This window comes from Macaca mulatta, chromosome 15, assembly GCF_049350105.2.
Source record: "Macaca mulatta isolate MMU2019108-1 chromosome 15, T2T-MMU8v2.0, whole genome shotgun sequence".
Taxonomy (NCBI): domain Eukaryota; kingdom Metazoa; phylum Chordata; class Mammalia; order Primates; family Cercopithecidae; genus Macaca; species Macaca mulatta.
Genome location: NC_133420.1, coordinates 63,887,343 through 63,915,122, shown reverse-complemented (window position 1 = coordinate 63,915,122; position 27,780 = coordinate 63,887,343). Strand labels below are relative to the sequence as shown.

Here is a 27,780-nt window from a genome sequence, read left to right as displayed (position 1 = left end):
GTGCAATGGCACTATTTCGGCTCACTGCAACCTCTGCCTCTTGGGTTCAAGTGATTCTCCTCCTCCCTCAGCCTCCCAAGTAGCTGGGATTACAGGTGCCTGTCACCACACCCGGGTAATTTTTGTATTTTTAGTAGAGATGGGGTTTCACCATATTGGCCAGGCTGGTCTCTTGGCCAGGCTAGTCTTGAACTCCTGATCTTGTGATCTACCTGCCTCGGCCTCCCAAAGTGCTGGGATTACAGGTGTGAGCCACCGTGCCCTGCCTTATCTCTATATATTTTTAAAACAGAAGACAGGGTCTCACTATGTTGCCCAAGCTAAACTTGAACTCCTAGTCTCATGAGATCCTCCTGCCTTAGCCTCCTGAGTAGCTGAAACTACAGGCACACACCACCCCGCTCAGTTGAAAACACCCCATTTTAATGCCAAGCTTTACTCTTCACAGAACATGGATATGGTGGGGAAAGACAGGAAGCCCCATTCATTGAAGGCACTTTGATTCATCTTCACAAATTTCCCTAGACCAATACTTGATGTATATATCCTTTTTCTTGGTGCTCCAAAAGTTTTTACACCCTAGAATAATTCATCATAATAAAATTTGGCTTAGGGGAGGGACATGCCTTTCTGTTGTAAACTGGGAGGGTTGTTGTCAGCACAACTGTTGTGAGCACAGGTCATTCTCAGGCAGATCAGTTTTGGGACTGAGTACATAAGGAAGTTCAGGGTCTGGAGATGGATTCCCTTAAAGCTATCTGCACAAACATAGTCCCTGGAAAGCCTTTTTGTGCTACCACTGTTTGAAGGCTGCTGCCCAGAGGTTCCCTGAAGGTGCCTCAGGGGTTCTGTTTGAGAATGAGGTGAAGGCGAAGGGTTTCTGGGCCCACCCCCACTGTTTCATCTGGAGCAGCTGGGGTTTTTTTTTTTTCTTTTTTCTGTTTTACGTGTACGTTTTCATCTGAAGGAATAGTTTTGCTGCTAAAAATAACAGTGTGAAAAACATAGCCTCCAAGGGGGACCATTTAAAGATTTTAAGCAGTGACATGACATAATTAGGTTTTTGTTTCAAAAGGTCGCCTTGGCACCTGAACATATCGTGGAGGCTGGACTGGAGGGAAGTGAGACTGGAGAGACCCAGAGAGAACACGGAGTAAGAACTGGCCACTCTGGGCTCCATCCCAGGGCCAGCATCCACTTTAGATGGAGCCAGGATTCATGGCTTGCCAGTCTCCACTCAGCTCCTTCTCCCATTTGCATTTCCTGCCTGGCCTATGACCACCTTTGCCTTTGCAACCCCTGCCTTTGACTGTTTTTCGTCTTGGATATCCAGTTGGCCACCTAATCCTGTTGTTTCTTTCCTCAAATTACCTTAGATTTGTTCCTCTCTCCATTACTATCCCATCATCCTAGATTAGGCACTTAGCATTTCAGGCTTGGGTTTCTCCAGGAACCTCTTCACGGTTCTTCTTGCTTTCAGTCTGTCTGCCCACCAATCTTACATCACTACTGCTTAGCTTCTCTTTGTTCTTCATGACATATTGCAGTACAGTTTTGTCCATTTTTACTTCAGATTTCTTCTCTTCTTCCCAGTCTTTGGCTTCCACAGAAAATTCTACACAGAGCAGAAGATTAAAATAGTGACTAGTGCATTTCCAGTCTCTAGAAGCAGTGACAACCATGTTTCCTTTGCCTCTTTTTATGCCAGATATTTGTGGAGTTAGCAGGACTTAAAAGGCAAGGGGACACCTTTCCCTCTTGCCACTTGCCTCTTACCACTTTTTCTTCAGTGAAAGATTTTGTGAAGTGGAATTTCAAATTGAGTGGGGAGGAGATTATTTCAGGGAATATTATATTTGAGACTTCATGCTATCGGACGCTCCCAAGGGGTCGTAAATAACTATTGGGGTTGGTAATAATGACAAAGGGTGGAATAGGAAAATAGGGAAACAATCTATATACCTAGGAAGATGGGCCAAGTGTGAGACGGCAGAGAAGACCACCAGGGCCTTCCTGGAGACTCACAGAGGTGCCGGTCCAGGCCCGGATGGAGCAGACAGGTGAAATATGGTTCACCTGGAGCTTGAATCATCAAGAAAATAAATGTTTGTGGTTGCTTCTCCTGACGATTCTCAAATTCCTCTCTAAGGAATCATTGGCTGTCTATGAAACAATTTCCATGGGAAAATGACTTGTTTGGACTGTATTTTCACAAAGCTGATATTTCTGGTCCTTAGAATATGATACCTGTTTGTCTTTTAAAACATATATCTATTCAGGTAAGTTGGAAGCTGGGATCTGATTTGAAAACATTTTGAACTTACAAAGATGTGTATGAATTCAAAGTAAAAACCCTTGACCCTTTAAACAATCACAGCAGTGCCATCCCCCTGCTTTTTTTTTTTTTTTTTTTTTTTTTTGAGACAGAGACTTGCTCTGTCCCCCAGGCTGGAGTGCAGAGGTGCGATCTCAGCTCACTGCAACCTCCACCTCCTGGGTTCAAGCAATTCTCCTGCCTCAGCCTCCTGAGTAGCTGGGATTACAGGTGCATGCCACCACGCCTGGAGTTTGTATTTTTAGTAGAGATGGGGTTTTGCCATGTTGGCCAGGCTGATCTTGAACTCCTGACCTCAGGTGATCTGCCTGCCTTGGCCTCTCAAAGTGCTGGGATTACAGGCATGAACCACCACACCTGGCCCACAGCAGCCTTTTGAGGCTGTTGAATATCTGTGAGAAGATGAACTGGATCTTAGATCTCCAACCATACTGTGCACTGCTGCATGGCTGGGAGGGAAGTAGGAGTTGGAGGGGAACTAGAGGTTTGACCTGATTTCAGGATTCTGTCTCTCCCTTATGGGGCTAAAGTAAAGAATGCAGAATTTGAATAAAGTCTGTATTTGCTTTCTATATACTTTACTACATTTCTTTTTCTACATTACTTTCTCCTTTTCCTATTGAGATGTGTTGTGAAGTGTATCTTTCCTGCGTTATTCGATCTACCTTTCCATGGCTGTTCTCTGCCCTCTGTTGGCAGGTTCTCTTGGACCTGTCTGTCTGTGTGCAGGGGACAACTGCATGGAGTCAAAGCCCATTTCTGCTAGTCAGGTCAGCAGAGAGAAGTCTGGAAGATATTTTGTTTTCTGGATTTCTGTAGGCCTAGGAGGCATGATCTGGTGTAGAATAAACCTGAGGATCCAGATTCAGCTGCACATATAGGTCAGTTATAAAATGTTTAATGCTGTCAGTTTGGGGCATCAGAGCCTGTCATGAAGATTAGCATGAGCCTGAATCCCATGGTGGTTGCAGAGCTCAGCTAGGGTCTTAAGGCACCTTTGGCCTGAGTGAAACCAGAATTAGGATTTCTTTTGAAGAAGGAACAGGGCAGCTTGGAAACCATAGGAGATTCTAGCAGCTGGCCAATTTGATGCTCTGCAGTTTAGTTCTGCATCAGAAATAAGGTGTTTGGGGCTGGGCATGGTGGCTTACGCCTGTAATCCCAGCACTTTGGGAATCTGAGGCGAGTGGATCACTTGAGGTCAGGAGTTTGAGACCAGCTGGCCAACATGGTGAAACACTGTCTCTAATAAAAACAAAAATTAGCCAGGCGTGGTGGCGGGTGCCTGTAATTCCAGCTACTTGGGAGACTGAGGCGGGAGAATCACTTGAACCTGGGAGGTGGAGGTTGCAGTGAGCCGAGATTGTGCCACTGCATTCCAGCCTGGGTAACAGAGTGAGACTCCGTCTCAAAAAAAAGAAAAAAAAAAAAAGAGATAAGGTGTTGACTGACCCTATCCAGAAGAAATTATAGCTGGTATCTGTCTGTGAAGTAGAAGAAGGCCATGACAGTGCTACAAAGAGAAAGTTGGACCCTAGCTGGTTGCTGCTTAGGCCAGTAGAATCTAAATTTCCCAGGTTTTCTATGTATTGCAGCAGGGTCACCAAATACAGCCAAAATATTATTGTCCATATCAATGAGAGCAGTGATAGCTTGGATAGTGGGATATATACATAACCGAAGTTCTCATTTATCTAATATTTTCAGCTTCCCCTCAAACATGAAAAAATAAATACCAAAAGCCTTTCACTGTATGTTAATAAAAAACCTCATTAGGTGATTTATCTTTTATGTCCCCACTCCTTCCCACTTCCCTTTTGTCTTTTAAAATTGATTTTTAGTTTTTAATTGTGTTTTCTTTTTCTTTCTTTCTTTCTTTTTTTTCCTTTTTTTTTTTTGAGATGGAGTCTTGCTCCGTTGCACAGTGGTGTGATCTTTGCTCACTGCAACCTCTGCCTCCCAGATTCAAGCGATTCTCCTGCCCCAGCCTCCCAAGTAGCTGGGATTACAGGTGCCCGCCACCGTGCCCAGCTAATTTTTCTATTTTTAGTAGAGATGAGGTTTCACCTTGTTGGCCAGGCTAGTCTTGAACTCCTGACCTCAAACGATCCTCCCACCTTGGCCTCCCAAAATGCTGGGATTATAGGTGTGAGCCACTGCACCAGGCTCCTTCCACTTCCTTTTTTTTTTTTTTTTTTTTTTTGGAGACAGGATCTTGCTGTCACTCAGGCTGCCTCTATCCTCTGGGCTCAAGCGATCACCCCACCTTAGCCTCCCAAGTAGCTGGGACCACAGGTTCGTGCCACCATATCCGATTGATTTGTTTGGTTTTTAATAGAGATTATAGGCATTACAGGCAAGAGCCACTCCACCGGGCCCCTTCCTACTTTCTAGTTAAGTGGCCAACTGGAAGGAAGAGGGAAAGGCAAGATGCTTGAATGTTTAATCCCTAACATAATGAATTGTCCTTAATGTTCAGAATAATGACATATCATGCACTTGTACTTGCTTAGGAGTCGGGGTGACAGTGGTAGTGGTGGCTGATCCTCACTGAGGGCTGCAGGTGTTCCAGAGAGACTCACCTGGGTATTTGGTAGCTATTATACTGTAAGCACAGCTTTCTGTGGTAAGTTCCATGAGTCAGCAAAATATCTGTAAAGAGCCTCTCCTTGGAGACCATGAAACCTGCATTTTAGTCTCTCTTTTGCAACTAAAAAGCCATATGGGATTGGGGGAGAGGAGCAAGTAAGGACACTGCGACTTTCCTCTCTGGGATTTGGTTTTCAATTATCTTTAAATGAGAGGGCTAAACAATATAGTTATATGATTCCTCCTAGCCCTGCCATTCTGTAATTCTTTCAGGAATTTTGTCATTTTGGATTTGCTTGTCTCATAAAACAGTGAGTAGTTGCTTAAAAATCAATTATTCTATTTGGTTGACTTGGTCTAAAGTATTTCTCATGTTGTTTCGTCATTCTTTTGACCGTTCCTTTTTTTTTGCCTTGGCCAGATAGGACAAATTCCTTTTCTGTACAGTATTGGGAGCCTGGAACTAGAGTTACCACCCCTCCGCGTTAAAGAAGGAGCTGTCCTGAGGCTTCTCTACTGGGCTTGAGGCAAGAACATCGTCAGGGGCGGTCTGCTCTTGGCCTCTTGCCCCAGGGATTGCAAATGTATGTTCCTCAAAGGTAAGGGCTGTATCATTCGGCTTTCTTTGTATTCACAGTTACAGCTTGTGCTAGGCAGCCTGTGTTCAATAAATACCGTGCCTAAGGATAAAGTAGCATTGTCCTTAATTTCCCCCCCCAAACCACTAGGTGTCGCCTTCATCTCAGGGAAACCATGACCATCCTCGCCCTATACACTCCCACCCCACTCCAGGGCTCCAAGAGCGCTCTTGGTGATTTCTGGAGAAATAGCTTGAAGGGGGAGAGAAACCGTGGCTCTCAGCGCGGGCAGAGAATGGGCTTATGTGCATGTCCTTTATGACAGTTGGAGGAAAATCCCCAAGGTCCCATAGCAGTCCCTCTCAGCCACCATGAGATCATCCCTCACAAGCTGTTCTTGGGGTCAGATTGGCACTCCAGATATGGGGGCCCCGGGGAGAGCTTCCTAAGGCTGGAAGCCTGGGAGCAAGGTGGAACCCCAGGAGAGGGTGGATGGGCTTCCACTGCGGGGGGATGTCCCGCCCGTCCGTTACAGGCTTTCCCCAGGCGCCAGCCCGCGCTGTGCAGGAGACAAAAGAAAATCGAGGCCCTGACTGAGCAGATGGTGTGGAGGAAGCCGGTCGGGCTGCGGTGGGCCTCTGAGGACAGGGGGAGGGCAGGGGGTCATGGAGACAGCGGGGGGCCTAGGGTTGAGTCCCAAGCAAGAAGGAGCCTCGTGGACTTTCTAAGGACTGGTGGGAAGTGTAGCGCAGGGGCCCCTGGCTGCTGGAGGGGCCCGTCCAGGGAGCGGGCATGGTCCTCGGTGGAGTAAGCGGCACTGCCGTCGGGAGGGCGCTATGGTTTGCTAGGTGGGGGGGCTGGTGAGGACACCACACGTCTGGGGATCCTCGACTGCTTCCTGGAGACTGGAGCCACTGAGGGACTCAGGGAGTTCACAGGGGAGACCCAAGAAGAGCGGGCTAAGCGAGGGGAAGAGGACAAACCCTGGGGTCGCCGGCGTGTGTGAGATGGAAGGAGAGGCGGCGGGGGGACCAGGGGCGTGGGGGAGACCGGGGTAGGCCCTGAGAGTGAGGGAGCGCCCGGGAATCCTGCTGGTCGGCGAGGCCTTGGTGCGGAGCCCCCAAGTGCTCACCCGGGTGGGTTTGGGACCTGGCGGTCCGGAGCGCCCGGGTGGGGGGTGGGGGAAGGCAGCCGGCGCCGGAGGGTGGGGCCGGGAGGGAGGAGGAGGGGCAGCGGGGGAGGGGCGGGGGCGGGCGGCCTGCCCGGGGGAGTCGCACTCGGCCGCCGGCGCAGCGAGCGGAGACGGGCCGGGCCGAGGCGACCTGACCCGGACGAGCGGCGCGCGCGGGGCCCAGGCGGGGGGCGGGAGGAAGCGCCGGGCAGGGCCGGCCGCCGGGGCCCAGGAGAAGCGGAGCAGAGAGGAGCGGGGACACGGGCGGGGCCGCCGTAGCTCCGGATGGGACCAGCGCCCGGGCCCGTTAGTCCAAGCAGGAGCTTCGGAAGAAGTCTTCACAGGGAGATTTACCCCTGCCTTCCCCTGCCCTCCGGCCCAGGCCTCGCTTCGCTCCCCGCCTGCCCATGATCCCAGTCCGTCCTTCCGCGGCGCGGGCACCCTCCCACCTTACCCCCTTGGTCCTATGTGTCGCAGCGTCCTCATGCCCTCCCGGCCCTTTCAGCTGTGAGGTTCCCCCAGGCCGTTTCTTTGAACCACCCGCCTCCCACCCCCACCCCATCCCAGTCCCAGATCCCCTTTTCCTTCTCAGCTTTGGATTCATCAGGCTACTTCACCTCGCACTGTCCCCATCCCGGCCGCAGGACCCCTCGGCGCCTCCCTCCCCCTGCCACCCCGCTCTCAGTCCTCAGTCCTTGCCTTAGGCTGGTAGCCCACTCCTTGCCCGCCCCCCCGCCTTCCTCCCATCTCTCTATCCTCTCCCTGGCCCCCAGCACCTTTTGCATCCCAGCCTACCTAGCCTACTCCTCCTTCTCTTCCTGGCCTTCTTCCCCAGGCTCCAGGCTGGGGGGTGTTCGTGTCTCCCCTGTAGGCCAGAGCAGCCCCAAGTTCTGGGGGCGGTGGGGCTGCTGCTTTATCCCCATGGCGCTGCCATCACTCCTGCTGTTGGTGGCAGCCCTGGCAGGTGGGGTGCGTCCTCCCGGGGCGCGGAACTTGACGCTGGCGGTGGTGCTGCCAGAACACAACCTGAGCTATGCCTGGGCCTGGCCACGGGTGGGACCCGCTGTGGCACTAGCTGTGGAGGCGCTGGGCCGGGCACTGCCCGTGGACCTGCGGTTTGTCAGCTCCGAACTGGAAGGCGCCTGCTCTGAGTACCTGGCACCACTGAGCGCTGTGGACCTCAAGCTGTACCATGACCCCGACCTGCTGTTAGGCCCTGGTTGCGTGTACCCTGCTGCCTCTGTGGCCCGCTTTGCCTCCCATTGGCGCCTTCCCTTGCTGACTGCGGGTGCTGTGGCCTCTGGTTTTTCGGCTAAGAATGACCATTATCGTACCCTGGTTCGCACTGGCCCCTCTGCTCCCAAGCTGGGTGAGTTTGTGGTGACACTACACGGGCACTTCAATTGGACTGCCCGTGCTGCCTTGCTGTACCTGGATGCTCGCACAGATGACCGGCCTCACTACTTCACCATCGAGGGCGTCTTTGAGGCCCTGCAGGGCAGCAACCTCAGTGTGCAGCACCAGGTGTATGCCCGAGAGCCAGGGGGCCCTGAGCAGGCCACCCACTTCATCCGGGCCAACGGGCGCAGTGAGTGTGGCCCGGGCTATTTTAGGGTCAGGGGAGGAGGGTCGCTGTGTCCTTAAAGCTCAGCACTGGGGAACTGTAGATGGAGATAAGCATTGAGCAGCTGTATGTGGTGGTTGGGATCAAGAAGCACACATGGACAGAGCACCTGTGAGAGGGCCAAGGCTTCATGATGGGAGCTCGTGAACACCCTAAGCAGATGCAAACAAGGCAAAAGAGAGCATGAGGGGTGAAGCTTGTATCAAGGTGGAATGTGAAAATGAGGGGATATTAAGTTTCAGGAGCAATGTGTGCGCCCTAGAGTAGTGAATGTGATTGATGGCCACTCTGAAATGTGCCCTGTCTGTGATCAGAGCTACCACCCAGACTGGGCGCCAAGACCCCTTGGTGGTGTAAAAATAATGAGGGCTCCACGAACGGGCTCAAGGCTCAGCAGATTTGGGAAAGACAGGTAAAGCTCATACTGAGAAATCTGTGCTGTCAGTGCCTTTGAGCCCAGGGAAGGGCAGGGAAGAGTCAGGGAGTGAGGCAGGTTGGGTGGGGAGCAGCAAGGGAAGCTCTGGGAAAGGGAGGGGCTTGAGAGTGACAGGTCCCTTCCTCTGGGGTCTGGACAGGCTCTGACTTCTGCCAGATGGTCCATATGGTCCCAGGGTACTTATGGTGGACTCCAAGGGGTGCAGGCTGTGGAGCATCTGCTTTGGGGTTGATAGGTTAGGGCACTCTCTTTCTTGCTGAAGAGGGACATCCCAGTGATTCAGAGAGGGGGCTGTGTGGGGCACCTGGATACTTTCTCAGGGTGCTCCTCTGTCATGTACCTGCTCCCAGTTGTGTATATCTGCGGCCCTCTGGAGATGCTGCATGAGATCCTGCTTCAGGCCCAGAGGGAGAATCTGACCAATGGGGATTATGTCTTCTTTTACCTGGATGTCTTTGGGGAGAGTCTCCGTGCAGGCCCCACACGTGCTACAGGCCGGCCCTGGCAGGACAATCGCACCCGGGAACAGGCCCAGGCCCTCAGAGAGGCCTTTCAGGTATCATTTGAGCCAAATCTGAAGGAGGAGGGGGAAGAGGTGCTTCGTTGGAAATTCCCTATCTCTCACAAGACCCCACAGAAACCCTACGAACCAGGGAGGAATTGTGAGCCACAGGAGTAAAATGAACAGAGGCGTTCTGAGTCTAGTGTCACCCTTTCTTACTTCTCTACTTTTGTGACCCTTAGTGTGCTTGCTGCCAAGACTGACTTTGGCTGCCTCCAAAATCCTAAAACACTGACTTTCCTAAGTGCCAGTAGTAGGCTATATTGTGGGGGAGAAAAGTTCAGGAAAAGATTTGATCCTAACCCTTGGGTGGGCTTCCACTCTTTATGGAGAGGTGAGGCATCATTCTGGTACAGTTAGACAAAGTTTGAGAAAGGGTATGATTATGTGTCCTGGAACAGACACTAAGAACTTTAGTGGCTCAGAGGAGGAAGAGTCAATGTGGGCTGTGTTTAGGGAAAACTTTTATACAGAAAGTGAGACCCTATTGTGACTTTAATGATAGATGTCATATTCATAGTTAGAGTGGGAGAGGAGATCCAGGCATCCTGAGCAAAGAGAAAAAGATAGGAATGGGCGTGTTTGAGAGAGCAGGAAGATACTGACCTGACAAGAATGAGGGGTTCACTTAAAGAAGATACAGGAAATAAAGTTGCAAAGGTATAATCAGATTAAGGAGACCTCTAAGTCTTAATGCACTAGGACTTGAATTTGGGGTCCTTGACTTTTTGTGTGTGTGTGTGTGTGTGTGTGTAGATAAATATACAGTAGTGACAGAATTCAGGATTAGAAGAGAGGGAGACCTGGGGCAGTGAGACCAATTGTAACAGGTTAGAAGGGGGTGAGGTGATATGCTTGAACTAGTGTGATGATAGCAGGAATGGAAAGAAATGCATTTCAGATTTCAGAAAATTTGTGGGGAATGTTGGCATGACTCTGTTCATTTCACTCCTGCTCAAAACTTTCAGTGACTTGTGTTCTAGAGAATAAAATCCCGACTCCTTATTGTGACATTTAAGACCTTCTGCAGTCTGTTCTGAAACCACTTTTTCAGTTTTACCTCCTGGTACCCTCATGCTGAGAATTGCAAACCACCAGGCCTCTCTGAGTTCCCCCAACCCCAGGGCCTTCCTGCTCCTATGCCTTTATGTTCTTTTTCCTTTTGTCTGGAATGCTCTTCCTTCCCTCATATAAGTGTTTCCCATGTATTTATCCATATCCCTCCTTTTTACCAAGAAGGATGGGAGGTGGCTTATGGGATAACCTTAAGGTCCTTTAAACTCTGGGATTATTTGGTCCTAAGTAGCTGTGTATAAGGGCTGGACCTGGGTGGCCATTCTTCTCCAGTGAGTAAGGTTTTATGTGGCTGTGATTATATATTTGGTTGCGACTGACGAGTGTGTGTGTCTGACTGTGGATGACATAGCTGTTTACATGCCTGAGAATGAGTCTGTGATCGTCACACTTGAATATGGGCAGTGGCAGGACAGGTTTTGTTTATGCTATAATGTTTTCCTAAAACAATCTTCTCACCTTTGTCTGGGTAATGCTTCCATATTCTTTAAGATTCATACCAGTTATTTTCCCTTCTAGGAAATGATCCCAGAATCCCTAAGTGGGACTGAATTTCCCACTCTTTTGCTTAACTCCATCTGTGATAGAACTAACCATATTATTCAGTCAGTGTTTGATTTATTTGAAGGCTGACTCATTTCATTAGTATTTACTGAGCACCTATCATGTCCAGTCACTGTGCTAGGTACTGGCATACAAGGGAGAGCATACCAGACTTAGCTCCTGCCTTTTTGGAGTTTACATTTGGTAGGATGGGCAGGCAGTAAACAAGTAAGAAAATAAATACAAATGTAGAAACATATTGTGATGTGTTACTAAAACATAAAGGGGAAAGGAATAGAGTGCTATGAAGAGAAGAACGAGGGGATTATACCTCAGCTGGTGTGGACTTCAGAAGATCTGTGGCCCTCTCAGATGGGAGCACTCCATAACCTTCCTGGTGATATCCTTTTTCTTTTTGAGTCAACTCCGTTGCCCAGGTTGGAGTTCAGTGGTGTGATCACAGCTGCTCACTGCAGTCTTGACCTTCCAGCCTGAAGCAATCCTCCCACCTCAGCCTCCCGAGTTGCTGGGACTACAGTCATATGCCACCACGCCCATCTAATTTTTTATTTTTTGTGGAGATGGGGTCTTGTCATATTGCCCAGGCTGGTCTCAAATTCCTGGGCTCAAATGATCTTCTTGCCTTGGCCTCTCAAAGTGCTGGGATTACAGGCGTGAGCCACTGCGCCTTGCTGGCTGTATTCTATTTGTGGAAGAAAAGCCTCGCTTTCTTCTGTGAGAATTATTGGCCAGCCAAGGGTCCCCAGCATTAAGGGTAGGGAGAGGAGGGATCTAGTCATCCAATAATCAGTTATATCAATTAACTCTCAGTTCTCCCCCTCACTGTGGGCATTATTCAGACAGAAATAAAGAGGGAGCCTTTGCTGCAACACAAGCGAAGGGAACTAGGCAGCCAGGAATATGCTGACAGGAAGGTCAAGGCTTTGGGTAGGTGGGGCTGAGGGGTGATGAGGTGCCCCGCCTCTCCCCCCCACCTTCCAGTGTGGAAGCAGGGGAGGGGCTGAGGGAAGTTGGGCAGTTAGCTCCAGCCAAGCAAGAGCCCTTCTCCCAGAGACACTGGCCCTCTGAGGTCCCAGACCAGGCCAGCCTGGAAAAGGTGGCAATAGAGGAAAGGAGGCCTTGACACAGATGCCCACAGCTTTTCCAGGAGGGTATCATGCTCAAGGAAAGGCCCTAGCTCATGCTGTATTGATACTGGCTACTGGGGAGAGAGCTCTGAAATCAAGTATGTTGATATGATTTTTCTGTCCCATTTAGAGCTAGCTGCTCCAGGGCAGGGATCATGCTCATCTTCATATTCCATATGTCTAGTATATAGTAGGTGTTTAACACATATTTGCTGAATTGAATTAGGTGTGTGTTGGGGAGAGGGGGATAGGATGAGGGATTCATCTAGACAGGAGTAGAGCTGGCAAGTAATGTAAACTAGGTGATCAACCAGGATAGGGAAGAAAAGATTGAGTGGAACTAAATAAGCAATGACCAGGCTCTGAGGATCCAGAGGCCCAGGCTGGTCAATGGAGGACTGCAGGGTTAGAAACCCAGGCATAGGTCATAACCTGCATGACCAGCATGAGATTGGGTTACATGCAGGGAGCACCAGTGGCAAGAATGGAAGAAAGGGCCGGGCGCGGTGGCTCACGCCTGTAATCCCAGCACTTTGGGAGGCTGAGGCGGGCGGATCACAAGGTCAGGAGATCGAGACCACGGTGAAACCCCGTCTCTACTAAAAATACAAAAAATTAGCCGGGCGCGGTTGTGGGCGCCTGTAGTCCCAGCTACTCGGGAGGCTGAGGCAGGAGAATGGCGTGAACCCGGGAGGCGGAGCTTGCAGTGAGCCGAGATCGCGCCACTGCACTCCAGCCTGGGTGACAGAGCGAGACTCCGTCTCAAAAAAAAAAAAAAAAAAAAAAAAAAAAAAAAAAGAATGGAAGAAAGCACCAAACCAAGGGCTTGGAGATCACTCGTCTTGTCAGGCCACCGTTGACCACCCTCCTGCCGTTGCCAGGGCAGGTCTCAGTGGGCGGGTCCGCAGGTAGAGGCAGGTGCCTCCTGACGGTGTACATTTCCTAGGTGTGTTGCTGGCTCCCACCCACTACTGCACCCGTTTGTGGTGGCCTTTGCTTGTTTTTTCCACCTGGGGTCCACTGTGAAATGAGACACAATTATCCTAAACAATCTAAACAATCTCAAGCCCCTGAGCAAGCCCAGAAACTGTTTGAGGTTGGGGTTTTTTGGTTTGTTTTTCATTTTTGTCTTTTGGTACTACAACTATAACTAGTAACCACAGCAAAAACAGTTCTAGCATAGCAGTTTAGGGGGACCATGGGGTCAAAACTATTTAAAAATAATACTAAGATCTTATCTGCCTGTCATGCTTGTTCTTTTGTGATTGTGTAGTAAAGTTTTCCAGAAGTTACATGGCATGATGATGTCATCACTTGGACAGCTATAGAAGGTGTACTTGTGTGTTCTTGCATTTTCAAAATTTATCAGTTTTAATTTCTAAGATGGTCAATACTGATATAGTCCACATAAATAAACTTTATTTGGGGGTCCTTAATAATTTTTAAGAGTGCAAAGTGGGCCGGGCGCGGTGGCTCACGCCTGTAATCCCAGCACTTTGGGAGGCTGAGGCGGGCGGATCACAAGGTCAGGAGATCGAGACCACGGTGAAACCCCGTCTCTACTAAAAATACAAAAAATTAGCCGGGCGCGGTTGTGGGTGCCTGTAGTCCCAGCTACTCGGGAGGCTGAGGCAGGAGAATGGCGTGAACCCGGGAGGCGGAGCTTGCAGTGAGCCGAGATCGCGCCACTGCACTCCAGCCTGGGCGACAGAGCGAGACTCCGTCTCAAAAAAAAAAAAAAAAAAAAAAAAAAAAAGAGTGCAAAGTGATTATGAGACCAAAAAGTTTGATAACTGCTAGCCTAGCAAACCAGCCAACCTAGAGAATTGTGTTAAAAATATGTTAAAAACTTTTCATCGGCCTTTATTGAAATATAAATTGTGTTGAACCTGATCTTTTCTCGCTCTTTTCCTGACTTTTTTTTTTTTCTTTTCATATGGACTCTCGCTGTCGCGCAGGCTGGAGTGCAGTGGCGCGATCTTGGGTCACTGCAAGCTCTGCCTCCCAGGTTCACACCATTCTTGTGCCTCAGTCTCCCAAGTAGCTGGGACTACAGGCGCCCGCCACCATGCCCAGCTAATTTTTTGTATTTTTAGTAGAGATGGGGTTTCACCGTGTTAGCCAGGATGATCTCGATCTCCTGACCTCGTGATCTGCCCACCTTGGCCTCCCAAAGTGCTGGGATTATAGACATGAGGCACCGCGCCCTGCCTTTTCCTAACGTTTTATATTGCTTGTCAAAAATATTCTACCTCTTTCTTTAATTCTTGGAACAGGTGCTACTGAATGAACTGTTTCAACCCTTTCCTCAGTTCCCTTGTCTTTTTTTTTTTTTTTTTCGCTCTTGTTGCCCAGGCTGGAGTGTAACGGCATGATCTCGGCTCACCACAACCTCCGCCCCCCAGGTTCAAGTGATTCTCCTGCCTCAACCTCCCGAGTAACTGGGATTACAGGCATGTGCCACCACGCCCGGCTAATTTTTGTATTTTTAGTAGAGACGGAGTTTCTCCATGTTGGTCAGGCTGGTCTCGAACTCCCGACCTCAGGTGATCCGCCCGCCTCAGCCTCCCAAAGTGCTGGGATTACAGGCGTGAGCCACTGTGCCCGGCCTCCCTTGTCTTTTTAAAAAATTTCTACCTGAGACTGGGAGAATATTAGAAGTGTGTAATCAGGGAGCCAAATGCTCTAGTAAGAATAATGATATCTTGAGGCAAGCTGCAGTCTAATGTAATGAATGCATATTAGAAATAGACTTTATTATTTCCTATCTGAAATGAATTGATACATAATAGGCCATATGTGATGTGTCTAGTGCAGCGTACCTCTATGGTCCATGTGTACTTTCTACGACAAGAATAAACAAAACTGGGAGAAATGACCAGATTTTAAATTATCATTTCACAAAGTCACGTTTCACAAAATATATTGAACTGAAGTCTTTCCTTGAAGTTGTGATGCCAGTTTCCTGTTGGAGCAGAGGTTGGTCTCAGTGACTATGTGGCCTGAGGCAGGGCCTGAGGCTGGGAGGTCCAGCAGCTCAGGCAGGAGAAACGTGTGAGACTAATGGGAGCCAAGCAGGCACTTCGGTGAGAGACAGAGATGCTGACTCATGCTCCAGTGAGATGTGTGCATGGCTGAGATCACGTGTCATTTGCTTACCTGTGAAATGTGTGTGGGCATGTGACTGTGACACATCTGTTACTCAGTGAGCAGGACAGTGCTGTTTGTGGTAGGTGTTCCACACATGTTAAATGGATGAGCACACAGCTCTTCACAGGTGGAATAACTGTCTCAAAGGATCTCCCTCAGTTGTCATAGGGCCTGAAATCTCTCTTAATTCACTGGGCAGAGACACTGTGTTCAAGTGGCCCAATGACAATGTCAGTATTTTACTGATGACATTAACAGTGATTAACACCTCAGAGAGGAGCTGTTGGTGGGTGTTGTCCTTAGTCATGAGCAGATACCCAGAAAACATGGGACAGAGGAGCAATGTGAGCTGTGGTGGCCTGGCGGGAACGTGGATGCTGGAAGGGAGCTCTGGAAGATGTTGGGCTGGGCTTTGGGGATGGGGTTGACTATTATTTGCCAGTTTCCACCTTCCCAGAACCAGTCCTATCTACCTTTCAGGAGGAGTGCCACTCCCTCTTCCCAGATGTATGAAACACAACACACACACACACACACACACACACACACACACAGAGGTTAGTAGCCCTTTCAAAGCCTTCAGACACACCCGTGTATATTTTATATTGTGTATATTTTACCAAGTTTCCCTGTCCTGCATCTTCTCTTCCCCTAATGCCTATCTTGAATCCTGTTCACTCTTCCCCATATGCTGCTGGTACAGACTGTATTGGTGATCACATACCGAGAACCCCCAAATCCTGAGTATCAGGAATTCCAGAATCGTCTGCTGATAAGAGCCCGGGAAGACTTTGGTGTGGAGCTGGGCCCTTCCCTGGTAAGTAGATCTCTCCCTTCCTGAGAGTCAGACCAGGCTTTGGGGAAGGGCTTCTCTCCCAAACTCAGCATCAAGTCTTGGCTGTGGAGCAAGCCCAACTTTGGGGGGTATCCACTTCCATCCAGGATTTTTCCTTCTGCTCTAGGGAGTAGTTAGGAAGGGATGGCACTTTAGGAACGAGAGGAGGGAAGAAAGCAAACCAGTAGAGAGACTAGGTAGAAGGGAGACCCCAGAGAGTGGGCAAGGGACCTTGCAGGACATTTGGAGAGTACTGCTGAAGTTGCCACCCCCAGATGAACCTCATCGCTGGCTGTTTCTATGATGGGATCCTGCTATATGCTGAAGTCCTGAACGAGACAATACAGGAAGGAGGCACCCGGGAGGATGGACTTCGAATTGTGGAGAAGATGCAGGGACGAAGATACCATGGTAATGAAGAGGGGTCGATGGGGGTCTGAGGGCTGACGTCAGGAATAGAGTGGGCTGAAGATGAAACAGATGTCAGGGTCACCACAGCTTTAGTGGGGGTTAGTGAATGTGGCAGAGGTGCCCACACCTCAAGATCAGGGAGGGGCAGACTCTGAGGGAGCCGTAGGCATGGGTGAGTGGGAGAGGAGCCCAGGGTAGAACTCACAGTAAGGACACTCTTTTCTATCTTAGGTGTAACTGGACTGGTTGTCATGGACAAGAACAATGACCGGGAGACTGACTTTGTCCTGTGGGCCATGGGAGACCTGGATTCTGGGGACTTTCAGGTGATGGGGGAGGAGGCAGGGAAGAGAGTGTGGCCTTGCAAAATTCAGCTTTCAAGGGTTCAGTGGGGGCAGAACCAAAAGTACTAGAGGAGGGACTTGTTTTATCTGCTGGTGCTGCATCCTGGCTGGGTGGTAGGCTGGGGAGAAAAGCAGCAAAACAGCTGGGGTCTGGGGAGGAGGCTGGTGGGAGTAGGCCTGTGGGCCCAGCTTTTTGCTTCCTTATAGCCTGCAGCCCACTACTCGGGAGCTGAGAAGCAGATTTGGTGGACGGGACGGCCTATTCCCTGGGTGAAGGGGGCTCCTCCCTCGGACAATCCCCCCTGTGCCTTTGACTTGGACGACCCATCCTGTGATAAAAGTGGGTGTGTGCAGGGACTGGGAGCAACCTTCCTCCCTTTGCTTTCCATTCGTGGTCTCCACCCTCACTGACCCTCCACTCTTAACTGTGCTTCTGCCTTTACGTCTGCATCCCTCCCTCATTTCTTCCTACTCCCAAGGAATCTGTCTATGCACCTATGCACCCCATTCTCCATTCTGCCAAGTCCACACACAGTCTTCCTCAGGGTCTCTATCTCCCCTTCAGCTCCACTTTCAACTCTGGCAATTGTGGCTCTGGGCACAGGAATCACCTTCATCATGTTTGGTGTTTCCAGCTTCCTAATTTTCCGGTGAGTTCTGTGTTTCCCGCTGACCTACTCCCTACCCCCACTGCCACACAGCCTCTGGCTGAAGCCAGGTGGTCACTATAATGTGGGATAGGGTAGCAGGTTTCTTAATTTGCTGGTTGTTTCTTAGATCCAACAGTGTCTTCCTCTCTAGCCTCTCTCTTTAGTTGTCTTTTAGCCTAGGTGTTTGTTCCACTTTTGGTTCTAGACTGGATATACTAACTAGTGTTTTTCAGTGGGGTTAAGATCAAAGGTGAATTTTCCATTGGTCTTCTTTTAGGAAAGAACTTTCACCCCCAATCTCTGTGTTTGTTAGTGAGCATAGGGCATGTGCCAGATATGCCGAGAATGCAGCCTCATCTTCCAGCCCTATCTCTTAGGTGTAACAGTTGCAGCTTCAGGAGCTGCAGGGAAGCCCCTGCAACCCCGCTGTTGGCTTGGGGGTGGCAGGATTTGGCTTGCCAGTCAACTGAGGTGTGCAGTCCTTACAGAAAGCTGATGCTGGAGAAGGAGCTGGCTAGCATGTTGTGGCGCATTCGCTGGGAAGAACTGCAGTTTGGCAACTCAGAGCGTTATCACAAAGGTGCAGGCAGTCGCCTCACACTGTCGCTGGTGAGCCCTTGTCTCAGCTGTCCCTCTGCCTCCCTCTGAGTTCCTGTCCCTTCTTACCCTGGATCTCTCCCAGCACATTGGCTTGTAATGATAGCCCCTGCACTACCACCATCATCTAATGTTCCTTTCATCCTTCCGCCTCCATGTTGCCCTTGGCCCCAGCGGGGATCCAGTTACGGCTCGCTCATGACAGCCCATGGGAAATACCAGATCTTTGCCAACACCGGTCACTTCAAGGTGAACAGTCATCTGCTTGTTCTGGTCCCCACCATTTCATCCTTTCTCATCCCCATCTGCCACCTCTGCCCCTGCACCTCTGCCCCTCATACCCCCCTCTCTGTGCCCAGCTGAGCTCCTGGATGCTTCCACTGCTCTCTAGCATTTCCTTGCACCCAGAACTTCCGATATTCATTTTCCTTTCCCCTTTCACTCCCACCATCAGGGAAATGTTGTCGCCATCAAACACGTGAATAAGAAGCGCATTGAGCTAACCCGGCAGGTTCTGTTCGAACTCAAACATGTATGTAACGGAGGATGGGTTGAGGGTGAGGGGTAAACAGGGATGGGGAAGAGGAGTGGGGAAAACTACGAAATAGTAAAATTGGCTGGACGGGCAAGGGGTTGATTTATAAATGATTTTAAAATTGTAGATACAACTAAGAGAAAGGTCCTCGTATGTAGTGGTAAGTTTCTGTATCTAATTTTTAACTCTTCCAATGTTCTTATCCTTCCCATTGTTTTTTTCTGCCAGATGAGAGATGTTCAGTTCAACCACCTCACTCGCTTCATTGGCGCCTGCATAGACCCTCCTAACATTTGCATTGTCACTGAATATTGTCCTCGTGGGAGTTTACAGGTGAGAGATAGGTGTAGGAGATTATGGCAGGGGTGGGGAGGATAGACCCAAAATTATACTGACTCTATGTCAGGTGATAGCTAGTGGGACCAGGACAGACAATCTATTCCATGTCACTTACCAGGATATTCTAGAAAATGACAGCATCAACTTGGACTGGATGTTTCGTTATTCACTCATTAATGACCTTGTTAAGGTGAGTTTTCCCCACTCCTTAAAAGTTCATCCACTTTTAAATCACTTCCACTGTTCTTTGATTGTGGTTTTTCTCCTTCTAGTCCTCTGAAAGTCCTGTTCTCTCATCTCCCCTTATTCCCATGGGGGGGTAATAATGGGTAAATAAGGAGTCTGGGACTCATAACTGGGAGAGTGAGTTTTACCTGCCACAAGGAGTCCTGTCCCTGTAGAGAGTTTCTGTCTTTCTGTCTTAAATATCTCAGGTCTCTTTCCATCATCTCTTTTACCTCGAAGAGCTCATAAAATGAGTGGGGTCTCTGAACATATTTATCTCCTATATTTCCTCTCATTATTTTACTCTCTGACCAATATTTGGGCATGTCTGCCCTTTTGTTCAGAAAACTGAAATTTAAAAAAGGAACTTTTACTAGTAGAACTAAGAGAAACCAAGGAAGAGTGTATTAAAAACCTTTGGTACTCTTCTGTTATACTAGGTTTCAGCTATATTCAAATGACTCAGAGGCTCATGGATTTGTGGAACATAAAATAGAATCTTGCATGAGTTGGACAGGTTTTCTGAAATAAGTCTCATAGCCAGTGAGCATCCCAGTGGATCACCCCATGCTGTATTTGAAGCTAGCTTTGGTTTTCTGCTAACTTCTCATGAAATTATTTAAAAAGTATTTTTTTGTGTGTGAAAATTTGCTATCAAGTGAGAGATAAAATATTAGTAAAGCCAATGTCATGCTCAACTAGAGGAGTGATGATAAATATAAGAAAAACACGACTCTTGAGAGAATAGTGATTTGGTGGAAAAGTGATTTACAACAAAGCCAGAAGCCTAATCCTGTGATTTTTGAAGGCATCCTTTGCACAGTTTCCACACAAGTAAATTCACAACTTCAGAGATTCCCAAAAGTTTTGTTGATACCAAAAGAAATAAAAAGGAAGAGTTCATAGAGATTAGAGATTAGACATTAGAGTTATGAATTAAGTCCAGAGCTAAACATTTAGACAAAAATGTTTTTCATTAGCATATTGAACCTTGTATCCTCTTTCTGTCTCACCTGAACGGACTTGGGTGGCTCCTAGGGTTTCATTTTTGGGGAGCATCATTAAGACTTTTTTTTTTTTTTTTTTCCTGAGACTGGGTCTTATTCTGTTGCCCAGGCTACAGTGTAGTGGCTAGATCACTGCTCACTGCAGCCTTGACCTCCTGGGCTCAAGTGATTCTCCCACCTTAGCCTCCTGAGTAGCTGGAACCACAGCGTGTGCTGCCGTGCCCAGCTCAGTTTTGTATTTTTGGTAGAGATGGGGTTTCACCATGTTGCCCAGGCTCGTCTTGAACTGCTGGGCTCAAGCAATCTGCCAGCCTTGGCCTCCCAAAGTGCTGGGTTTACAGGCATGAGCCACTGAGCCCGGCCTTTAAGGCCGTCTTTCAGCTCTTCAGAGGCAAATGTTCTTCCCTCTGTGGACCCACGGAGCCAGCAGTTTTAGGCTTCTGCACTGGCTTAGCAGATTTTGTCCATTTTCCAGGTTTTTCTGATTTATGATGTTCTGTACTTTCTCTCTGATCCAGCATTCCCTCTAGTAGATCTTATTCCTCCTCTACCCGGACTTGCCCACCTACACATGGTTATGCATTTAAGTTTACAACTGGTCTTCCTTGGTATATCCAGCTACTCTTGATACCTGGGTCTCAAGTCATGTCTTTCTAATTAGTAGCCAGGTATCTGAGGCCACCATGGGTGTCATATCATTTTGGTCTTCACCCAAGTTCTGTTCTCTTCACTAATCAAGATTGACTGCCCTTTCCAGGGTAGTCACTGGTAGCTCCACTTATCCATCTTTTTAAGCATTTTCCCTGTCCCTGGTGGCTGGGTGCCTGTGTCCTGCTTATGATACCAGGAAGAGATGACTCTTCTGTTCTTCCTGCTTCCTTGGGTGGAAGCTGCAAAGGATGCCTTCCAAAATCAGCTTATTATTTTTGTGGACCTAAGATCTGTAGACAGCTAGCCAGCGCCCATCTCATGGAGAGAGGGTATTCTAAGCCAGATATGATCTAGTCCCATGACTTGATCTGTACCTTGCAGGGCATGGCCTTTCTCCACAACAGCATTATTTCATCGCATGGGAGTCTCAAGTCCTCCAACTGTGTGGTGGATAGTCGTTTTGTGCTCAAAATCACAGACTATGGCCTGGCCAGCTTCCGATCAACTGCTGAACCTGATGACAGCCATGCCCTCTATGCCAGTGAGGCCCACCCCCACAACCCACTTTATATATTGCTGCTCTTTCCACCTAGGGATGGTGGGAGAGGGAGGTGGAGTGACAGTAATATAGGGATGAGCCCAGGTGGGCTTGGGGGTACCCCATTTTGGGGGACCTGGCCAGCCTGTTTCCTCTTTTCAGAGAAGCTGTGGACTGCCCCAGAACTGCTCAGTGGGAACCCCTTGCCAACCACAGGCATGCAGAAGGCTGATGTCTATAGCTTTGGGATCATCCTGCAGGAGATAGCACTTCGCAGTGGTCCTTTCTACTTGGAGGGCCTGGACCTCAGCCCCAAAGGTAAGAGTCAATCCACTACCCACAGCCTCTTCTTCCTGGGGGAACTCAGTTCCTCATCCAAACCTTTGATCACCCTCAGAGATTGTCCAGAAGGTACGAAATGGTCAGCGGCCATATTTCCGACCAAGCATTGACCGGACCCAGCTGAATGAAGAGCTAGTTTTGCTGATGGAGCGATGTTGGGCTCAGGACCCAGCTGAGCGGCCAGACTTTGGACAGATTAAGGGCTTCATTCGACGCTTTAACAAGTGAGAGGGCATTATAGGGCAGGGGCTTCCCAGGGATAGAAGCCTCATTAGTCCTAGTGCATGAAGTGGGGCAGGTGGGACCAGAGGGTGGGTTGGATAGGAAGTCCTGGGAGTCTTCAGAATCTTAGAGCAAGTGCCATATCCTGGCCTCCCCACAGGGAGGGTGGCACCAGCATATTGGACAATCTCCTGCTGCGCATGGAACAGTATGCCAATAACCTGGAGAAGCTGGTGGAGGAACGCACACAGGCCTATCTGGAGGAAAAACGCAAGGCTGAGGCTCTGCTCTACCAAATTCTACCCCAGTGAGACTTTGTCCCCCTTCCTGAATTTTCCTTTGGGATTCTGCTCTGTTGGGCTCTGCCTCATCAGGCACCTGCGAACTTGCCTCCCGACCCTCAGAACGCTGCTGGCCACAGGGAGTCCCCCTGGCTATAGATTTTTTGCTGTCATTCTGTCTTTGCATCAGCTGTGCTGCCTTCTTACTGGCTTCCCATCCCTTCTTACAACACTGCTCTACCATGCCCTTGCTTCAGCAAGTGTATGTAAAACAGTCCCAACTTGAGACAGCTCCCATGCACAGGGATCTCCTCAAAAGCCCCTGCCACTTGTGCGCCTTACCTTGCATTTGACTGTAATGTCTTCCCAGCCACTTTCCTCCCTCCCACTTGCAAAGCCCAGCTTTCTTGTTTCAGCTCATATCTGCTGCAGCCACATGCACCTTCCCTCTCTCTTCTGCTCCTACTCTCTTGGAGTTTGGCTCACACAGCACCCTTGCTTCCTAGTTCAGTGGCAGAGCAGTTAAAACGGGGAGAGACTGTACAGGCTGAGGCCTTTGACAGTGTTACCATCTACTTCAGTGACATTGTTGGCTTCACAGCATTGTCAGCAGAGAGCACCCCCATGCAGGTGAGAGCCATGGGTGAGAGGTAGCGGGTGGGGTCGGGTGGGTAGGGACCTGGGGAAGCCTCATTGATAACAGGGAAGATGAGTTTGTTCTAGAGTTCCCACATCTTGTGATGGCTCGTGGGTTAAGAATTCTTAGAAAGTTGGGTACAAGTTTCAGGGCCTCTGCTTTTCTATCCCTTTTAGGTAGTGACACTTCTTAATGACCTGTATACCTGCTTTGATGCCATAATTGACAACTTTGATGTCTACAAGGTGAGAGCTGGGGTGGCTCTTCAATAGAAGACTCTTTAATAGAGACCCCCTTTGAAAGCCAGTCTCCCTGAACCCCACACACCTTACCCACCCCATGATCAGCTTTCCCTCCAGGGGTCCCAGCATCCTGGTGCTGGAGTGTACTTTGTAAACAGATGTAGCTCCAGCACTGTCATTGTACACTCCAGTTGAATTTCTTGTGAATCCTTTGGCTTCCCTAATTAGAACCATCATGAGATTTAGCTCCTATCTCCCTGGAGTATAAATGCAGCCAATCCAACATTTCTCTCCAGTCCTCTCCAGACATGGAAGAATCATATAGGATGTGGGTCCAGACTGATTTAGTGGGGTGAGGGAAAATATATTTTAAAAAGTAAAACTTTTTGTTGAAGTCATTGAGTTGGATTTATTGTCCTTGGGAGTAAAAATCATCTGAATTTGAATATTGGCTTGTTACTAACTATGTGGCCTTATAGGTAAGTAACAGAATCACCCTGAGCCTCAGTTGTTTTATCTGTAAGATGGGAATAATAGATTTGTTGTATAGAAAGTGCCTAACATTGTTTGGCATGTGGCAGAACAATGACATTCATTCTCTTACATACCTTTGGTACAATTACCAGCATCAAATGCCTGCTTTCTTCCTGACAGTTTGGGCTGTCTGGTCATTTCATTGGGCCTGCTTTACCTCCTTACCAGCCTCTGTCCTCTTGAGTTTAGCCTGTTGTCTTGCTTCCCATTTCCTGATGGCAGAGCCTATTTGTCCATGTCCTGCTGCAGACAGGGTGTTCATTCATTCAGCAAATGTGTACTGAGTATTCACCAGGTGCTGGGTGGAGAAAGAGGACTTAAAGACTCCCTTGACATCTCGTCTCCCCTAGACTCTCAGGACCATGGCACTTATTTTCTAGTCAATATTCTGGCCTCCAGGATGTCAGGATGATGTCCAGCTTGTCTCCCTCTACTCTTTCCCATCCCCATGGATACAAATAGAGGTGACCTTTTAATCCCCCTCTCAATCAGGTGGAGACGATTGGGGATGCTTACATGGTGGTATCTGGCCTCCCAGGCCGAAATGGTCAACGGCATGCACCAGAAATTGCTCGTATGGCCCTAGCATTACTAGATGCAGTTTCTTCCTTTCGCATCCGCCACCGACCCCATGACCAGCTGAGGCTACGCATAGGGGTCCATACTGGTAAGGCTGAGTCTCACTCCAGCCCTAATCTCCACCTTTCCCAGACTCTCCCAACCTGTTTCTTCTCATAGGGCCAGTCTGTGCTGGGGTTGTTGGCCTGAAGATGCCCCGTTATTGTCTTTTTGGAGACACAGTGAACACTGCTTCTCGAATGGAGTCTAATGGTCAAGGTAAGACACTAGCCCTCAGCCCCACTGTTGGCCTCAATTTATCTTGCCCTTTTCTTCTTTTCATAGTTCCTCCAATCTCTTAATCTGAGAGACCACAGTTCCTTAGTGTTGCATCCTTGGGCATATTTTGGTTCTAATAGATATGCATTGGGAGGTCTGGGAGCTTCCCTGGAATGGTTGGTCGGGCACGGTGCTATACAGTATCACCAATTCTTTGCCTTTTCTTTGATTCCTTTTTCCATCATCCTCCCTATCCCACCCACCCCAGCGCTGAAGATCCATGTCTCCTCTACCACCAAGGATGCCCTAGATGAGCTAGGATGCTTCCAGCTAGAGCTACGGGGGGATGTGGAAATGAAGGTGACGGCAGGCCATGGGGAGGGAGGCATGGGAAAGGGGGGTGAAAGTGATTATGGGAATCATGGGGAAAGAGAGGGAGACAAAGGGACTAACGCTGAAGCATCTGAATCCTGTCCACTCTCCCACTTCCAGGGAAAAGGAAAGATGCGAACATACTGGCTCTTAGGAGAGCAGAAAGGACCTCCTGGACTCCTGTAAACCCCCATTCTTCCCAAGTCAGACAGTTTCCTGCTGCTGGTACCTGGGTGGGCAGTGGCCACCATGTCTGCACACACCAGAAATGGACATTTTCATATGTAATGGAAAACAGCCACAAAAAACCTACCTTATATGGAAGTTGTAGCCCTCTGCAGCTCAGCCCTGTACATATACCTGTCCCTCTCTGGCTTGGTCCCCTTCCTCCCTACTTTCTGTAAATATCTGTATCTAAACCAGAATATTTTGGTCAAATATAAAACAATAATAAAAAAAGTTCTGATGTCATAGTGTGGGATGGGGCAATCCCAAGGAAAGGTTGTGGGGTATGCACGCAGTGACTCACAGAATCACTAAATTAGCAGTCTTGGGATGAGAGAGAACCCTTTATGTAAAGCCTCTTCAAGTACAGTGAGAATTAACTTCCTCCTGACCTCTCTAGTGCAGACAGAAATAGATTCCATATTCCATATCCCACTTCCCTCCTCACCCCTGACAGGAGTCATTCACCCCCTCCACCACCCAGCCTTCCTCTCTGACAGGGAAGGGAAGAGATTTCTCCCAGTTGGTGGGGGTAATTCTCAGGTTCATAGGGCAAAAGTTGCCCCAGAGACAAGGGTACTGGTGTTGAGAAGCTGCAGTTCTTCCGGAAAGGTGTATCCAATGTCCTGATGTTACTGACACCCTGGAGGAGTGCCAGGATGAGGATGGATCTCGCTTTCCCCAAGCCAGAACAAAACAACTCTGCCCTACCTTTCCTGCCCCGCTCTGCCCCCAATACCTAGTCACCCTCACACACCGGTAGCTGTGGTGCCCTCTGTATCCAGAAGGTCTCAGGCTGCTCCTGGCGGTAGTCGTGAGGCTGTGAGGGAGGGTACTGAGTAACTCCTGGCCTTCAGCCCTCTCTCTCAACCTCTGGGTCCGTTACTTGACCACAGCCTGTCAGAGCCCAGCTGTGCAAGTGGCAGGGGGTGGGGAGTGGGTTCTCACCTTTGCTGGGGCAGGAGTCCCTGATTGCACCAGCTCCATACGGTAGTCATGGTGTGTCACAGACTCGACCTCAAAGAGCTTCCTTGTGGGTTCCTGTTCTGCCTGTACCTCTTTACTATGTAGCCCGAGAGGTGTCAAGGCCATTCTCACCCAATTTTTCTCCTCCCCCTCCCTCTTCCCTTTTACCCAATCCCTTACCGGATCTGATGCTGCAGAAGCATCTCCAGCATGGCTTCACGCTTCCCTGTGAGAGGGTGGGGGGTGGGCAGGGTGGGGTCTGGTTAAGAAGGAGGCCCAGAAGAAACTAACTTGAGAAAAGGAAGAAAGACCTTGGGGGTTCTGCCCTTATATCCATTGGACAATCCACAGCCCCACCAGAAATTCCTTCCTCTTTTTCCCTCTGACTATTGGACTCGTTCTGGCCTACACTCTCTCACATTTCACACCTCGAAGTGGCCAATAGACATTTCCTGGTGGCTGGTAGGAGTCTTTCTGGGTGGTGCTGCGGGGCATGGGTGACTTTAGTTGCATAGTCAGCAGTCCCCGGTGTCCGTGTCGGAAGAAAAAACTCTCAGAGCCATCCTGCATGCTTGGGACTTGATCCAGGTGGTTGGTGGCTCTCTGTGGATCCCAAGTTGAATGACTATAATATCCCTTCTGGTACCCACCCTTATGTGAACTACTGCCTCCCCTAAGAAACTGAGGGCAGCCTTCAAGAAAAGGGAGCAGGCCAAAACTTTAATACCTCTTCCTCCCAGTTGTAGAGGAGGCACTGGCCCCGTGGCAATGTTTCATAGTGAATCGTAGGCTTCCCTTTAATGTCTGGGGGTTTCCATAGTCCTCGGGTACCCGGTTCTAAAACTTGCAAAAATTCCCAAGGTGGTTGTTTCTGGGGCTCCCAGGGGCAGTGCTGACTCCCGGAGGTATAGTTAGGGACTCGATCTGCCCCCAGGTTTCTGAACCCTGGAGGAATAGAGGGGCTGAGCTCAGAGTCAGGGCCAGTGCCTGGACCAGGCCCAGAGGCAGGACCAGGATGAGAGCCAGAGCCATGACCAGGACCAGAGCCAGAGACAGGGACAGAGCCACAGCCAGGACCAGAGCCAGAGCCAGAGCCAGGGACAGAGCCATGACCAGGACCAGAGCCAGAGCCAGAGCCATGACCAGCATCTGAGCTGGAGCCAAGAACAGGCCCAGAGCTAGAGCCTGGAACAAGGTCAGAGTTAGAACTATGGTCGGTTGTAGTGCAAGGGTCCTGAGCAATACAGGAAACATAGCCGGGCTCAAAGCCAAGACTCCCATGGGCTATATTGTGGGTAAAGCTGGGTCCCGCACAGGGCTCCCCAAGAAGGCTGGGGTCAGAGGATGGCTCCATGAACTCAGAGCAGGGCGCTGGGGTCTTTGTAGATAATGCAGCTGCTTTGGTGGTGGTGAAGGCTGCGGTAGCTGCAGCAGCTGATGCAGCCGCTGCAGCTGCTGCGGTTGCAGCTGCCAGGGCCGACCTAGGACTGTCATCTGAAGAAGGAAACGGTTCCGAAGTGGGCCCCAGTCCTTCGGAGCTGGGCTGTATGTCTAAAGATCTGAAAGAAAGCAAACACGACAAGGCTGTCAAAAGCGCAGCAGAGGAAGTCCGCTGACCTTGCTCGTCCCCTTCTGCCTGCAGCCAGAGCTGCGGCTCTCACCGCGACCGCGATCCCTCCGTAGACTCGTTGGTCTCCATCTTCAGACTCCAGCTACCGGGTTGCCATAGAGACAGCAAACAACTCCTGGAGCCTGCGCAGAAGTAGAGCTAGGCGGACTT

At 49.5% G+C, this 27,780-nt stretch overlaps 2 protein-coding genes across 11 annotated transcripts in view; one reads left to right on the top strand and one right to left on the bottom strand.

Annotated features, from left to right (window-relative positions):
- Positions 1-25,282, top strand: part of NPR2 (natriuretic peptide receptor 2) — a 50,440-nt gene extending 25,158 nt beyond the window's left edge. Inside the window, exons 1-22 of one of the 8 annotated variants that reach the window (XM_077965012.1) lie at positions 6,772-8,042; positions 9,084-9,289; positions 15,914-16,027; positions 16,321-16,456; positions 16,688-16,782; positions 17,008-17,140; positions 17,366-17,450; positions 17,939-18,059; positions 18,222-18,296; positions 18,502-18,579; positions 18,811-18,915; positions 19,040-19,111; positions 21,186-21,345; positions 21,505-21,660; positions 21,740-21,908; positions 22,067-22,213; positions 22,694-22,817; positions 23,001-23,069; positions 24,093-24,267; positions 24,339-24,437; positions 24,706-24,797; positions 24,930-25,282. In XM_077965012.1, the coding sequence (XP_077821138.1) occupies positions 7,595-8,042; positions 9,084-9,289; positions 15,914-16,027; positions 16,321-16,456; positions 16,688-16,782; positions 17,008-17,140; positions 17,366-17,450; positions 17,939-18,059; positions 18,222-18,296; positions 18,502-18,579; positions 18,811-18,915; positions 19,040-19,111; positions 21,186-21,345; positions 21,505-21,660; positions 21,740-21,908; positions 22,067-22,213; positions 22,694-22,817; positions 23,001-23,069; positions 24,093-24,267; positions 24,339-24,437; positions 24,706-24,797; positions 24,930-24,995 (2,925 nt within the window). In that variant the 5' untranslated portion in view covers positions 6,772-7,594 and the 3' untranslated portion in view covers positions 24,996-25,282. 8 annotated transcript variants of the gene reach the window in all.
- Positions 25,283-25,359: 77 nt separating this feature from the next.
- Positions 25,360-27,727, bottom strand: SPAG8 (sperm associated antigen 8). 3 transcript variants are annotated; one of them, XM_015117478.3, is made up of 7 exons: positions 27,662-27,727; positions 26,728-27,559; positions 26,429-26,603; positions 26,181-26,226; positions 25,983-26,097; positions 25,774-25,854; positions 25,360-25,677 (listed from the first exon to the last, which is right to left on the bottom strand). In XM_015117478.3, exons 1-6 carry the CDS (start codon positions 27,697-27,699, stop codon positions 25,774-25,776), a joined length of 1,287 nt encoding a protein of 428 aa, XP_014972964.1. In that variant the 5' UTR covers positions 27,700-27,727; the 3' UTR covers positions 25,360-25,677. The 3 variants fall into 3 exon arrangements, with proteins under 3 accessions (XP_014972964.1, XP_014972959.1, XP_077821897.1); XM_015117473.3 differs by having other exon boundaries at positions 25,792-25,854; XM_077965771.1 differs by lacking the exon at positions 25,983-26,097 and having other exon boundaries at positions 25,792-25,836.
- Between the last annotated feature and the right edge of the window lie 53 nt (positions 27,728-27,780).

Coding starts and splice junctions, on each gene's coding strand:
- SPAG8 (XM_015117473.3), bottom strand. CDS start 27,699: ATGGAGACCAACGAGTCTACGGAGGGATCGCGGTCGCG. Junction 26,227..26,428: donor TGTCTATTGGCCACTTCGAG/GTGTGAAATGTG, acceptor ACCCTCTCACAG/GGAAGCGTGAAGCCATGCTG. Junction 25,855..25,982: donor GGACTCCTGCCCCAGCAAAG/GTGAGAACCCAC, acceptor CCTCCCTCACAG/CCTCACGACTACCGCCAGGA.